Source organism: Eucyclogobius newberryi, unplaced genomic scaffold (genome assembly GCF_026437365.1).
Source record: "Eucyclogobius newberryi isolate DKJ021-1_F unplaced genomic scaffold, fEucNew1.0.hap1 SCAF_19, whole genome shotgun sequence".
Lineage (NCBI taxonomy): Eukaryota > Metazoa > Chordata > Actinopteri > Gobiiformes > Gobiidae > Eucyclogobius > Eucyclogobius newberryi.
The window spans coordinates 28,599,792-28,614,012 of record NW_027315823.1 but is presented as its reverse complement, the minus strand read 5'-3'; the positions used below and the strand labels follow the sequence as shown (position 1 = coordinate 28,614,012).

General features: G+C 40.7%; 1 protein-coding gene across 1 annotated transcript; it reads right to left on the bottom strand.

Annotated features, from left to right (window-relative positions):
- Positions 1–2,238: 2,238 nt before the first annotated feature.
- On the bottom strand, positions 2,239–14,221 carry LOC140365963 (protein Wnt-2b-like). The gene is made up of 5 exons (XM_072452588.1): positions 13,936–14,221; positions 9,413–9,633; positions 7,526–7,800; positions 6,656–6,920; positions 2,239–3,814 (listed from the first exon to the last, which is right to left on the bottom strand). Exons 1-5 carry the CDS (start codon positions 14,049–14,051, stop codon positions 3,600–3,602), a joined length of 1,092 nt encoding a protein of 363 aa, XP_072308689.1. The 5' UTR covers positions 14,052–14,221; the 3' UTR covers positions 2,239–3,599.

Genomic DNA, 14,221 nt, shown 5'->3' with positions numbered 1-14,221 from the left:
GCCTAAAATGAATGCACGTGAATATTAACACTGTGCCAAAGGTTGAGTTCATAATATTGTCACTTTGTAAAAAATAATGTATTATAAAGAATGTGATGGATGTTCGCCAAAAACCCTCAAGGGGCTTAACATGTGATGACCCCCACATGAAACGCTCCAGTAAAAGCAGTACAACATAAGGAAATCAATTGATACTTCAATTAAATCAATCAAAGATACACTTCACGTTGAACTCGACATGTCATATGGAAAAGCGCAGTTGTTGAAAAGCAGAGGGTTTGTGAGAGCGAGCGATGAGTCACACACTTCTATTACTTCTGGGTTTGTGGTGTGAAATCAAGTACCCCAGCTTTAGTATTCTTATATTTACACATAATCGCAGCTCTTTATCTATTGGACACTGTGTACTGTCTGTGGTCACTTTTGATTGGTCTCGTTCTCTTGTTTCACAGCAGCACACAATTGCCAAAAATTGACTTCATATAAAATGCACAATAAGACAAAAAAAAAAGTCAAATTTCATACACACACAACACAGCTAATTCCCTCTGATGGGGTCAAAAGGGTCGTCATGTAGTCCAGCAATAACAGTGAAGCTACATTTTGCCAGTTCTTTTCATCACGACATACACACACGAGCATGTAGATAAAGTATATTAATCATGGTTGGTCTGTGTAGTAAAATGCAGCGGGGGGAGCGGGGAGGTTCAAGGAGAGCGCACACATGTTTACAATGAACCTGACAGCCATTACGCAGTGTAGACACGCGTTACAACATATCTGCGCTGTGCTCGGGATGAATGTGAAGCATCCGCAGGACCACACTCCCAGCATCTCCCATCGGGCCAATTTTAGCCCCGCTATGCTGTTAAAATGAGACAGCCATTTGATATCACTGTGATGGCTGCAGTGACACTCCGGTTATTTTTGTTATTTTTACAGACTGATAAATCACGGCAGGGACACTCGCACACTTCAAACTCAGGCCGGCCGCTGGATGTTTGCACGGGTCGTCTTCAGAATGGTGCAGGAAGTGTTGTTTAGAAGTGTTGTTTTTGCATTCAACTATGTATAGACGTTTTAAAAGTGTGTGAAGAAAAACATAAGTAAGATTTAATACGATTTCAATGGTGAAACTGGGATTCATTTAACAGAATATCACAACATATGGAAAATCGAGGTGGTTTTGCAAAAGAAAAGAATCCGTCAGATACATTAGTGATATCAGATTGGTTTCATTTAAATATATTTACAGCTGTTTTTCGCATTTTGTATTTATTTAACGGGACATTATGAGAGACACTTACTGAAAAATACCCTGATTTTTATGTTTTCCTGGACAAAAAGGTCAAGAAATGATGAGCCCACATGTTTGCAGTTAATCTACTTATTGTTATTCTTTTTTTTATCATCCTTTTTTAATAGAGACGAAAGCTAACTGACATTTCAACCCTAGAAATGACAAATTGTTACTTACTCTTTTTATGTAGACGAAAAATAATCATTAGCCTTAGATCTGATGTCAGTTAATCATTGTAAAGTTTACTTACTTAGTAGCATTTTAAAGGGGAACACTTGAGTTTGCAGTGTCAGCTTCTGATTCTGAGCAACAACATCCTAATTGTGTAATCAATAGCAGTTTGACCGAAGCCAATTTGCTCATGTCCAAAAAGTCAATAGAGTACGCTAAAGGTCAGAGGTTCTCAAACTCTTCGCACCATGACTGAACCCAGACTCAGAGTTCATTCTTGCACAGCATTCAAACTACAACTCAAATACCGTATTTCTGGACTATAAGTTGCACCGGTCTATAAGTCGCACCCGTCTATAAGTCGCACCAGCCAAAAAATGCATAATAGAGAAGAAAAAAACATATATAAGTTGCACTGGAGTATGAAATGCAGTTGCAAGTGTGAAAATAACAAATAAAAGTCGCTCCGGAGTATAAGTATATAAGTATTAAGTCGCACTCCGGCCAAAACTATGAAAAAAGGTGCGACTTATAGTCCAGAAAATACAGTCATAAATCTGGAAATAACATGGACAAGGCCAAATCAAGTCTACAACAGAATTAAACTGGGCTCAAAGCAGGACAAAACAAGTACAAGGGGCAACGCACTTTAAAAGATATGGGCTAAATCAAAAACACAGGTGTATTTTGAGTAAAACCTTAAAAGCAACGTTATGTCTTTGTTATGTCCAATGGTATTAACATGAATATAGAAGTCAGAATGAAAGCACCGTGTCATATTTGTTTATTTTGGACACATCGTATAATACACATAAATATTTAAGCAGCAAAGGGCAGTAGACATATAAGACATGAAGGAACAAATAAATTGAGAACAATCTGTTCTGTGTGTTTGTTGTCACTGTCGCCCTCAACTGGACTTTTTTACTGTTTAGTTGTTTTATGATCGTAAGAATAAAAGTATTCCAGAGCCAATGCACCAAGAACCACAATCCCCCTCCCTGTTTGTAACCCCTCACCTTTCTAATCTTTTACAAAAATACAGCCAACATATTCTCAATTTACATTTAAAACAAAAATGCAACAATTTACAATTAACCTTTGACCTGTGCACATTTGACATTGTGTTGTTGGGTTTGTTCAAAGCCCTTTTCCTTGGCTCTGCTCGTCATGACGTGGATATGAAAGTATGTGTAGTGTGTGCGGCCTGTTGTCAGATTCACTTAAACGTGGAAGCGCCTCTAAGGGACGTCCTGGCTGAAGTACCACATGGTGAAAAGTACAAATCAGGGTCTATGGTTACTTCAGTGCTGTTTTTGTAAAGCCTTGGACAGTTCTTCTCAAATACTTTTACAAACCAGTCCATGCTGTGTGTTCTTTTTAGGCTTAGATGTTCTGTGAGATTAGACAATTTATTATTTTACTGTAAACTAAATGACATTTGACATGTTATATTCAGAATTTTGACAATTTGTATGTTTTCATTTAGTGGTTGGAGCACTGGTTTACCAGGAAGTTGAAGGCAACAAAAATGATACTGGTCTACCCTTGACTTGGTCAAATAATCTGTAGGAAAAAGAATGGCATACCAGTCTGGTGGTGAGGAAGAGTACACGAGAGTGAAGGATTCTCTTTCAGTGTATATACACTTTATTGGTAACCAATGTGTACTTCTTGCTTAATAGTGGTAATTAATTTGCGTCAATTATTTTTGAAAAGCAGACGTGTCATTTTGTAGGCAAAAGACCTTTTGATGAAGATGAACAAAATGTGTTTTATTTTACACAACATTTACAGTGACAAATATTGCCTGAATATTATATTATTTTCATGTTTACATATTTTCTTGTTTTACCCGCTACAACGTGTAGGCTATGATAAGGTATAATAGTGTGTCTATGTGTTTAGGTTTCTTCTGGAGAAGCAGGCAACATACTTCTGTTACAAACATGTTCACATCTCATATTAAACTCTCAATAAAGCAGCATAGATCAGAAACCAGGTCTAGTTTCTAGTTTAGCGTCCGTCATGTGGCATCTCAGTGGAGTCCATTCGAGAGGCTTCAGGAGCGGTCCAAAGTCTATAGTTCAGAGAGTGGAACACCGTTTCCCAGAGTGCACCTCTCCCTTCAGTAAGGCCTCTTGTGTGGTTTACATGTGTGAATGTCCACCTCGTCCTCGCAGTCTTTACACTCCACAGCGCAGCACCATTTGAACTTGCACTCACACTTGGTCACACGTTTGACGGGCATGGTGTCGTAGCCCCGCCCACAGCACATGACCTCACAGCCGTCCGTCCCCCGTGAAGACTTGTTACACACTCTGCCAGCGGTGCCTAGGGAGCCTGAGGACAGCAGAGATGGGTTTTCAAGTTGCATAAACATAATAAAGGCGTTCTTCTTTTGTTTTATTTTAATTTGTCCTTTTGGGTCAGGTCTTATTGGCTAAACATTGAAACATTTGCAGCAAACAGATATTTTCATTAGAATATTTGGAGATGTCAGAGATGGAGACCAGTGAAAGGTACAGTTATATTGATTGTAGTAATAAATGCTATTAATCACCAATATGAATGATGATGAAATGTTTCTGAATTTTCCTTTGAGATATTGGATATACCACTTTTATTAACTTCACTTTTAAGACGATAGTAAAGACTTTTTTCATAATTAACAAATTGTTAATTAAGAAAGATTCAGGCTTATGGTTTTAAGCAGTTACTAAGCCTGAATCACTCTTGATAAACAGTATGTTGATTCTGAAATAAGTCCTTGTCATGCATCCTTAATGCAACTCAAGATGTGGTTATTATTAAGTGTTATGGTAAATTGACTTCTGTTATAGCCATGTTTTGACTCTGCGATGTGGCTAAAGACAGAGTAAATGAGAAACAACTTCTGGTCAGCTTTTATTGCATTTATTTCACTTCTCTGCACCTCGATGCGTTTTAACATGTATTTATTTTAATGTATAAGGCTTGGATAATGTTAGGTGCATTATGCACCTGATCTTGATGCTAATGTGTGGCAATGACGTGTGTCAATAGCATGGATCGATTCAATTATCTGTCGTGAGTCGGCCAAAGTGGCCATGGAAATGCAACAAAGAAATTCTCAGCCGGCCAGAAAGCATTTTTCTCATAAAACACACACACACACAAAAAACACTGCTCGTGTTCGGCTGACAGGGACCTACAAAATCCACTTTTCCTTCAGTTTTCTTAAACAGCTTTTAATTCTTGAGCTTCGGTTCACTCTGCTTCGAGCAGTTCTCCCTCTGATTGGTCAGGTTAAAGTGGTGACATGTGCTAGCGCGCACGGCCCATTGACTTCGATGGATGCATACTTTTGAAATGCATCTTTATAGTAGTAATGCAGTGGCCAAACTGCTTTGTCCCAACGGTGATTAATTTATGTAATGTAAGTTATGTTTTCATAACTTACTTTCATCTTATTTTGAAAGCGAAAACAATTTCTGCCTCCTATAATGTTCAATAGTTGGCCCTCCTCCAGAGATGACTTGAGGAGAAGCTATTGTTGCCAGATAACCAAAGATGAGCTCCCCCTCTAATGTCGACACTGCAAACTGATCCTACCTCTTCTTACATCACTTTTCCCACAGCCTGCAGACAATGTTGAATAAAAGACAACGCCGTACAGATGAGGTGCTACTTGTAACAACATCTCATCAGCTGCTCTGTTATGGATAATGACAAAACTTTCTCCCTTTGGCCTTCAAGAGAGCTTAAACTGACCAAAGACTGGATTTGAAAAATAATCCTGCATGTATCCTCGGGCAGTGAATTCCTTTACAATGGAGATTAGCGACAAGGAGGGTCATAAGCGCCACTTCAGCGTCACTTTTTCAAAGGAGCAGACAGCAGGCTTTGAATGGAGTGAGCGGCCTTTCTAGTCGGGGAGCAGGGAAGCTAATAGCACCAGGAGATTGGACTAAAGTAGCAGCATCGATATGAGCCGACTGGTTTTGCAAAGTGAAAGTGTTTGATGCTACGCTGAAGAGGCATGATTGGAGGAGGGAGATAGGACTTAACAAGGCAAAGCAAACAGGCTGAATTAAAGGGGATGTGAAAAGGTTAAACCACTGAACTCTAAGCTGTGGAGGAATGCAGGTCTTCAGGGGAGAGCCAGGTTCTCAGAGATTGTGATGTAAAAAGCGTTTAGGTCCTTTGTCTCTGAGGAGATGGTGTTGCTACTGTAATGAGGGGGCTCAATGTGCAAATGGTGGTATTGTGAGATGACATGTTACACAGTATTAGATATATTAAATGGGGTTTGTTGTACTTTTACTTGTGTATTCAAGTTTTTTCTAATGTTGACTTTATTTGGTGGGATAATATCTGTTGTGAGTATAAATGTTCGTTTTACACCAGTCTAGTTGAAGTTTGTGGACGTAAAAATTAAAAATCTTTTGAAAATTACACAAGGGAAATTCTGAATTCTATCCAAATGTTTGAGCCTTTGAACATTAATTCAACAAAATGATCATTTCTGTGTATATTACATGGATGTAGCGTTGATTCAAATGATAAAACTAAAAAATGTATAAACTGGGGATACAATTTGTCAAAGGAATAGTCCAACCTCTATTTTCGAAACCGTAGTTAATGTGATAGCAATTGTCAAACCTTTACATTTTGCTTGAATTAGTTGAATTTTGCAGTGTAAAGACTTACTTCACATATTCACATTAAAATAAATGCTTAAATATCTTATGTCTTAATATCCAATGTTATCAGGTTTATAGAAATATTCTCAATGGAGATACAGTGGACAGTGGAATCCATTGCAATCTTTGCGATTTGCAATTTGCAACCGCTCAAATTGCTATTTCGATTGCAATTTACCATATTTTCCGAACTATAAGTCGCACCAGCCAAAAAAATGCATAATAGAAAAGAAAAAACATGTATAAGTTGCACTAGAGTATGAAATGCGGTCGCAAGTGTGAAAATAACAAATAATATCACATATAAGTCGCTCCGGAGTATAAGTATAAGTATAAATATAAGTATAAGTCGCACCCCGGCCAAAACTATGAAAAAAGGTGTGACTTATAGTCCAGGAAATACGGTACCTGACAGACTTTTTTACAATATTTCAGAGACATTCCTAATATTATGCCCAACCCCTGGGAATCCGTGCATGGTGCAATTAGTAGTCCTGACCTGCTGCCCGGTCCATGAGGCAGTAGTCGGGGGAGTTCTCCACATACACCAGCTCGTTCTTGGTGTTCCCCCTGTAGTCTCGGTCTGCCACTCTAAAGCCCGTCCCGTCCTGGTTCATGATGACTTCCACGGCAGAGTTGTACTTCTTAAACAGGTAGTCCCCCGTCTGCCTGAAGTCGGCCATGGCCATCCAGCAGGTCCGCAGGGAGCATGAGCCGCTCACCCCGTGACACTTGCACTCAGGCTTCATGAAGCGCTTCACTGCCTGGAGCAAAGGGCAAAGGGCACAGGGCTTAGACACAAGGGAGGTGGATGTGTGTTCAGGCAAAGTCTTACAGGTGATACTAAGGAGATTCTACAGCAAAACTCAATATAAAATGGCTCTATTCACAAAATCAATTCCACTAATGCCTAGAAATGATAAGTAGTAGCTGCAACTAGCTATTAAACGTAATATTAAGTTGCACCAAACACTTCTCTTCTGTCAGTATTATGAAAGCCTTTCTACCAATCTGCATGAACAACTTTTTTTTTTACCACAATCAATCTCTTATAGACTGCATGCACACCTAGGCAAGGGGAAGGAAATGGCGCTATGCAGCAGTCTGGGCAATATTCAAAATAACAAGTTTTCACTTTCTTTGAGCCATTGTCATCCCAGACACTCAAAAAATGCATACTTGAAGTTTCTATTCTCTGTTTACATGTCAAAATATGTCCTCCATGTGGGTCAATAAACTTACTTCACGTTCAAAACATCCAACATGAATCATCCCCACTCCCAAAGAGAACCTCGCCATCTCCATCTTCTGTATTGTTTTTACTCATTTACAATTCTAATCCAGGCGTCAAACTGAACAGGAGGCTCACCATGCGGCCGCAGCGGTTGTTGTGCAGGTTCATGAGCGCCCGGGCGTCTCTCACGCTCCTCTCCTGGGCGTCGATGAAGGCCTTGGCGAAGCGTATGCCGTAGTGGATGTTGTCGCTGCAGCCGCCCCAGTCGAACGTGCCCCTGTGGTCTGTACCCTGGCCTCTCCTGTCGTCACAGCCGCACATCTTCAGCTCGCCCTGACCACACGCCCTGGTGATGGCGTACACCACCCCGGCCGATGAGATGGCATACACGAACGCCGCCTCTCTGCTGCCTGCGGACGCACAGGTATGCGGCAAGAATAGCATCAGTTTTCTTTGTGATGATTGTGGTTGGATTTAGAGACCAAGAGTCGTGAGTGGAAGAAATGATGTTCTATAATGGAAACCACAAGTGTGAAATTTAATGTGCTTGTAAATTGAAACAAATAGATGGGAAACATGCCTTGGAAGAAGAGTTTACAGAATTATTATCAACATTGATGTTCCAATGGTGGTTGCTCTACCATGTCATCTGTCAGTTTTAGCCTTAGTTTGTCAGTCATTCAAGTTAAATAGAGTTTGCTTATAAAGTTGTTGAGGGTTATTTTTAGATAAAGACACTTAACATATTGCCGTAATCATCAAACACTAATGTCAGTTGACTTTGTGATTTCTCTGCACTGCTCAAGTTTATTAGCAGTTAGATGTTGAGCTCATATTTAATTTAAAATGAACACGTTTAGAGAGTAAAAGATACGGATTGACTTTAGATGTAGTTTGACCATTTGTTGCCGTAGTCATTCTCCATCAGTAGCATTTGGGCTTGCACAGATTGAATTTTGACATATTCGGTTGATTAATAAAGGGGAATCACGGAGCCAAAAAAAATCCCCTTTGTGGTTGTGGGATTAGTTGAATTCATTCATCTGAAAAATGCTTCTGAGAGACATTACAGGTACAGGTTGCAGTTCTAGTTCTGCGGATTGTGCACGGATGATGATCCTCCCTGTCACTGCTCTGTGTGTTTTCATTTCAGAAGAGCAGAGGAGATTTCGGGGGGGTATTTGGTCTGGCTTTTCCCACCCACCTCCCCACTCTCATTCCTGCTCACGCAACCGAGCAGAACACAGGCGGTATGTCGGGGAGTAGCGCTTTGTCTGCCGGCCAGAAACATCCACCCAAATATTTACATCTCCTATTACTGTTTATACATCAGCACTGGAGATCTCTCAATCTACTACTTGTTTTTTGTCAGTGGAACGAAGCACTTTCTCAATAGGCCAAAGTTGACACCTATTAATTCCGCTATTATCTGGAAGAGACATTTACGAGAGTGATCGTCTTTGGTATAAACAGACACTGTCACGCAAGGGCAGAAGGGGTGGTGGTAGTTTAAAATATGACTTACCACTGTAAGTTTGGTTTTTGGCTCGATCGTCGAACTAAAATCATTTCCAAGTCAAAAGTCCAAGTTCAGTCAACACAATGTTATGCTAATTAAGTGAACAACATCTGTAAAACAAGTCAACATTCATTTTTTTTGTTACGTTTGTCAAAATTCCCTGATATTTGGGCACAGATATTTTTTCAAAGCTGCCCTTGCAGTATCTGTTACTTAAGTCAAAGTACAGACGAAGCAGCACAAACAAAAGTCAGTAAAAGTTTTGAATTAGCAGTTTAATAATGTACTTTAAGACATTTGGAGAACCCAGCATAAAAGCACCAAATGTGGTCATTTTGATAAAGAATTGTGCTTATCTTTGATCGACAAAGGTCACTGGTAATGGCTGAAATAACCCATAAAGGACCATCCTCGTGTGGTTTTGGCCAATTCTGCTTCATTAAGAGCTTGGATAAACTAATCCATGGTCTCCACTCCACAAAAACGATTGACCAGTCACTCACTTCGATGGATGACGCGGCCAAAGACGCTGTGGTCGCGGTCTAGGGTGCTGCAGTTCCAGCGGTGGTGTCTGAATTGGTGTTGGCACTCTTTGATCCACTCCATGGCGCCCTCCCCGATGGACTGCATCAGGTCGGGGTGTCTCTGGCAGAGCTGCCGTTGTTTGTTGACCAAGCCGGGGATGTGGGAGCAGATCACCCGGGCCCCCAATGCGCCAATGTACCTGCGAGCACGACAGGTAGTAGCAACTGTTACTCATTGAGATGATACAGAGCTGTGATAGGTTCAGCCGTGTGTCTTTCCCACTAATAATGGCTTGTCTTGGTTTGTCTTCCCCTGCTTTCTATCACTTTGTCAATGCCCAACCTTATTTAATCAGAAGCTAAGCAGGGTTGGGCCTGGTTACTACTTGGATGGGAGCTGGATACAGAGGTTTTACACCAGTGCCACAAATATTTTACTCCAATCCCAGCAGAAGACCGACCTTTGATAGAATGGCCCTTCTCATCACCAACAGAGTGAAGTAAGGCTTAGAGTTCTCCTGACTCTCCCTGAATGCTGGCTGTGATGGACGGGGACAGTGTGATGCTTGGGCTGCTGGACACAGTGGACTCTTTTGTCCTGAGTGCTGTTACACCCCTCAAACTGCCCTGACACGCAATCTGCTGACCTTACAAGATGAATCCACCCGCTAAACTAATCTACTGTATTTATCGATCAATGTAAGGCCCCGTATAGGTTCTCCTACTGACCAATGAACCTGGCTTTATAAAGAAGTGCACCCCAATAATCCACTGCTCCTATAAGACAATACCTAAAGGATGGGTCAAATGCAGAGGACACATTTCTCTACACTATTTAGCTTAATTGAAACCTTACCCTTAGTTCTTAACCATGGCTATGAGTTGTTTGGCCACAGCACACTAATATTTCATCGCCTAATAATTGTATAAAGTTCACCCTCTGTTGTTCCAGGTAATCACTGCGCTGGCCATAACTTTGGTCAACTCAACTCCGCTTTGTTCTCAATAATAAACAGATTTGTGCCAGACTACGTGGGTTTTATGAACTCACGATTATCCTGTAACGGTTTTGTGGCTGGATAGACCAACTTCAAATCCAGTTCTACGTTCGAGGTTGAACTACTTTAACAAATGTGTTTTTTTAATGCATGTTTTCTTACATTATTTAGCTTTTTCCCCAGTATGAAGTTGGTCTTATATACTAATACTTGGTGCAAATTAAAAGCTTAGTATATCCACCAATCCATTACCTAGCAAGGAGCTTGTCCTGCTGGAACTAAAATCCAAACAAGACCGAGCGCGAGGGAAACAAACAATTCATAACTGGGATCTGTCACTTGCAGTTAGAAACACCACGGTCAAACACGACAAAAACTAAGATTCAAGCCTGGTGCACACCAATCCACCCGATGACTACGGCCTATGTAACGTTTATGGTGAAGGCTCAACCGCTCTTACATGTATCCATCTTGCATTTAATTACAGGTAGTTTTAGTGCTAAATAAATACTTTGAAATACGTTCTCTCTACAGATTGTTCTGGTGGCATCGCCTGTGGAGATGTATCAGTTTGATGCCTTACTGTGGATTCAAGAAACCGATTCAAGACTGACTTTCATCCTCCACTCACAACCTAAGAATGATACCCATAGATTTCAGAATGATGGCTATTTTGTCATATCGCCATAGCAATAACAACTTCATATTTTAACCTTAGAATGAAGAAGAGTTGAAGCTGAAATCCATGAATACGGAGAACTTTTTAAAAAGGCGGAGCACTACTGTCTTACTTGACCTATAGGTAGAGCACTCCTGCACCGCACACTACATCTTTATACATTTATGAGGCGCTTATCCATCTAAACCCATTTGTCCACTTCAGGATGTGGAGGAGATTATTAAATTCCTGTGGTTCAGTGAAGAGCTCTGACAGGCCTGCGCTTCCTGCTCCATTCACACATAATCCTCCAGTGTCACAGCCGAGGTACTCAGACCAGAGTACAGTCATCTACAGTACGGTTCCCAGCCATTTGCCCACCGTAATGTGGTGAAGCCCCTTCCCCTAAGCCTGCACGCTCCGCTCCCCATCCGGATATCATTATGGTTCTTAATCGCAATTGTGTCGCCGGGCCACCGAGACAGAGAGACACGTAGCAGGCAGTTTCCACTCCTGTTATGGGCCGTCCGTGTGGAGGTGTAGCCATGGCTGAGCAGTAAAGCTGAGCAGAAGCCGTTCTCGTGTTTATTGTGTTGGACCGAGCAGCCGTGCCAAAAGACCTCAACACTGTCTAAGAAGACCCAGACAGAAACCGATGAAGATGGAGGAGATGCAATGAGAGATGACTCACTGCTTGGAGTTATTGCAGTACTTGTGATTGGGCTCCGAGCGTGGTGATACAAGTATACATGGGGTGACGGTGTGCATTTCAATTAGAGGTACTGTCAATAAATGGGTGTGTTCAGAATTTGTTTGTAACAGCTGAACAGTCAAAATGCTGATATTTGTGCGTGGTTGCTGATTATTGGATTATTCTGAGCCTCACATGACTGGAAATCTGGCAAAAAGTTCAACAGCTTGTCTGTCAGCACAAATCATGCCCCGCCCACTTTCACTTCTGACAGTTACTGCTTCTATTCTGCAATTCTATTCTGCACTTCTATTCTGCACTTCTATTCTGCACTTCTATTCTGCACTTCTATTCTGCACTTCTATTCGTGTTGGTATTTCTGGTTAAGTGGGAGCATCATTCATTTCAATGGAGAACTAGAAAAAAAGTCTGGTTGATCAAATAATCTATAAAACAGGTTGAATCACAAGATTATGTCAAATGTGGTCCCGATCATAAACAAAAAACAATTATATTATAATTTTTTGTATCGATATTACATATATGGGGCAAAATTTGACCTTCCACAACAGTTTTAGGACTAATTCAAAACTAGTATAAGACAACATGGTTTAATAAAGAAAGCACTATTATATTGTATTGAAATTTAAGTCTATTTTCCTTAAAAAAACAAAAAACAGGTATTTTAATTTTAATTTTGGTCTTGAAATTGGTGGTAGTATTGAAGATAAAAGTTTAGTATGACCACAAAATTAAATATATCTGCCATAGAGTTATATTTAGACCTCTCTTCTCCATCTGAAATACTGACATCATCAAAAACTACCATTCATATGCAATGTATTGTCTGAAATAGCTGTACGTGGAGCTTGTGCTGAGGGTTAGTGTTGTGACTCAGAATTCTTCTGAATGGAGTCAGCATCTCCTGTTCTTTCTTCCCTCTTCTATTCATAGATCCATAAATAGTCCTCTGTCAGTGTTTCTAAATGTCAGCCATGTAACTAACTGGACATTGAACACTATAGCTGTTTAAGTCCCACAGGTCAATATTTAAGATCTCGGTTGGAAAGAGACTATTGTGCAAGTCCCAAGCCAATGTTCCAGACTTCCTGCAGCTTGTGAGGAGTACGTATAGCAAAAATGCAAAAAGTATTTCTATATATTACATCGTTTTAAACTAAAATGTTTAATTGGAGAATACAAAGTTGCACAAATGGCATGAATACTCTTGGAAACGTGCAACAATTAAATGACACTTGGCCAAGAAAAGAACAAATATGCAATTTCTATTACATGTTTTTGCATCATGTAAAGTTATTGCATAATCCTGTATCAGATGAACTCAATCTCCTGGGCCAGCACTATGATTCATTTGCAGGCTCATGAATGATAGTGTCACTGCCCATCAGACTTCACTGATTTAGAATGACTCACTTCGTTGCTTCACCAAAATCTGAGCCGTTTCACAACATGGACTCACATTCACAAGTGCAATTTAGCAGAAATTTCAATACAAAGCAAAGCGAAACAAAACTCCAAATATGTGTGTTTTGTACCTCTGCAACACAGAATTTAACTTTCCAATAATCACTTTATTAAGCAGCTATTTTACTTTTTTTTTTACATTTTACACAAATAACTTTTGAAAAAAACGTTGCTGCAGGTGGAACCGCTCAGTTTAAGCGACTGCATGTATTTGACACCATATACTGTATGTTGTATTTTAGGATTTCGCCTTTGTCCTCGAGGCTGTTAAAGCCTCCAGAGAAATCATCAAGGGGCATAAATTCATGCACCACCGCCTGCACCTGCCACTTACTCTGGGCAAGATGAATGGATAGGGGGTGTTCAGGCAGCGTCATTAATCTTCATAAAGACGTGACACACTCAACAGAACTGTTCACTTTGAATGGACATGGCACCTCTACTGTCCAACATGCATTAGGCACAAAATAACGCACTTAACTCAGTCCAATAGAGACTGCATTTCTTAATTGAGTCAGTTTGAATACAAATAAACAATTGACAATGGAATAATGTGTCGAAAAAGTTAGGGCTTGTCACTTCTTGTTTTATCCTACGGTTCAAAGGGACAAATATTCAAATGCATATGATTAAAAATAAAAACGATCACAAAACTATGAATTGCACATACCACCACGACGAGTCCACCCTGGGCGTGCACATGAGCAGCAGCAGGATGCTCCACAGGTAAACCTTGTGGCACACGGGCTTGGAGCGGCGCCTCCTCGCCACACTTTGGCTCCCCATGGCACAGATCTGACTCGTCTCCTGCCAAGCTCCGAGGATCCCGTCAGCTCAGACTTAAGTCACGACTCGTCTCTCGGGTGTCGAACCGGTCCCCGACGCTCGCCCGCCGTCCATCATCCGGAGAAGTGAGACTCAAACGCGCATAGACTCCATCAACTTAGACACCTCCC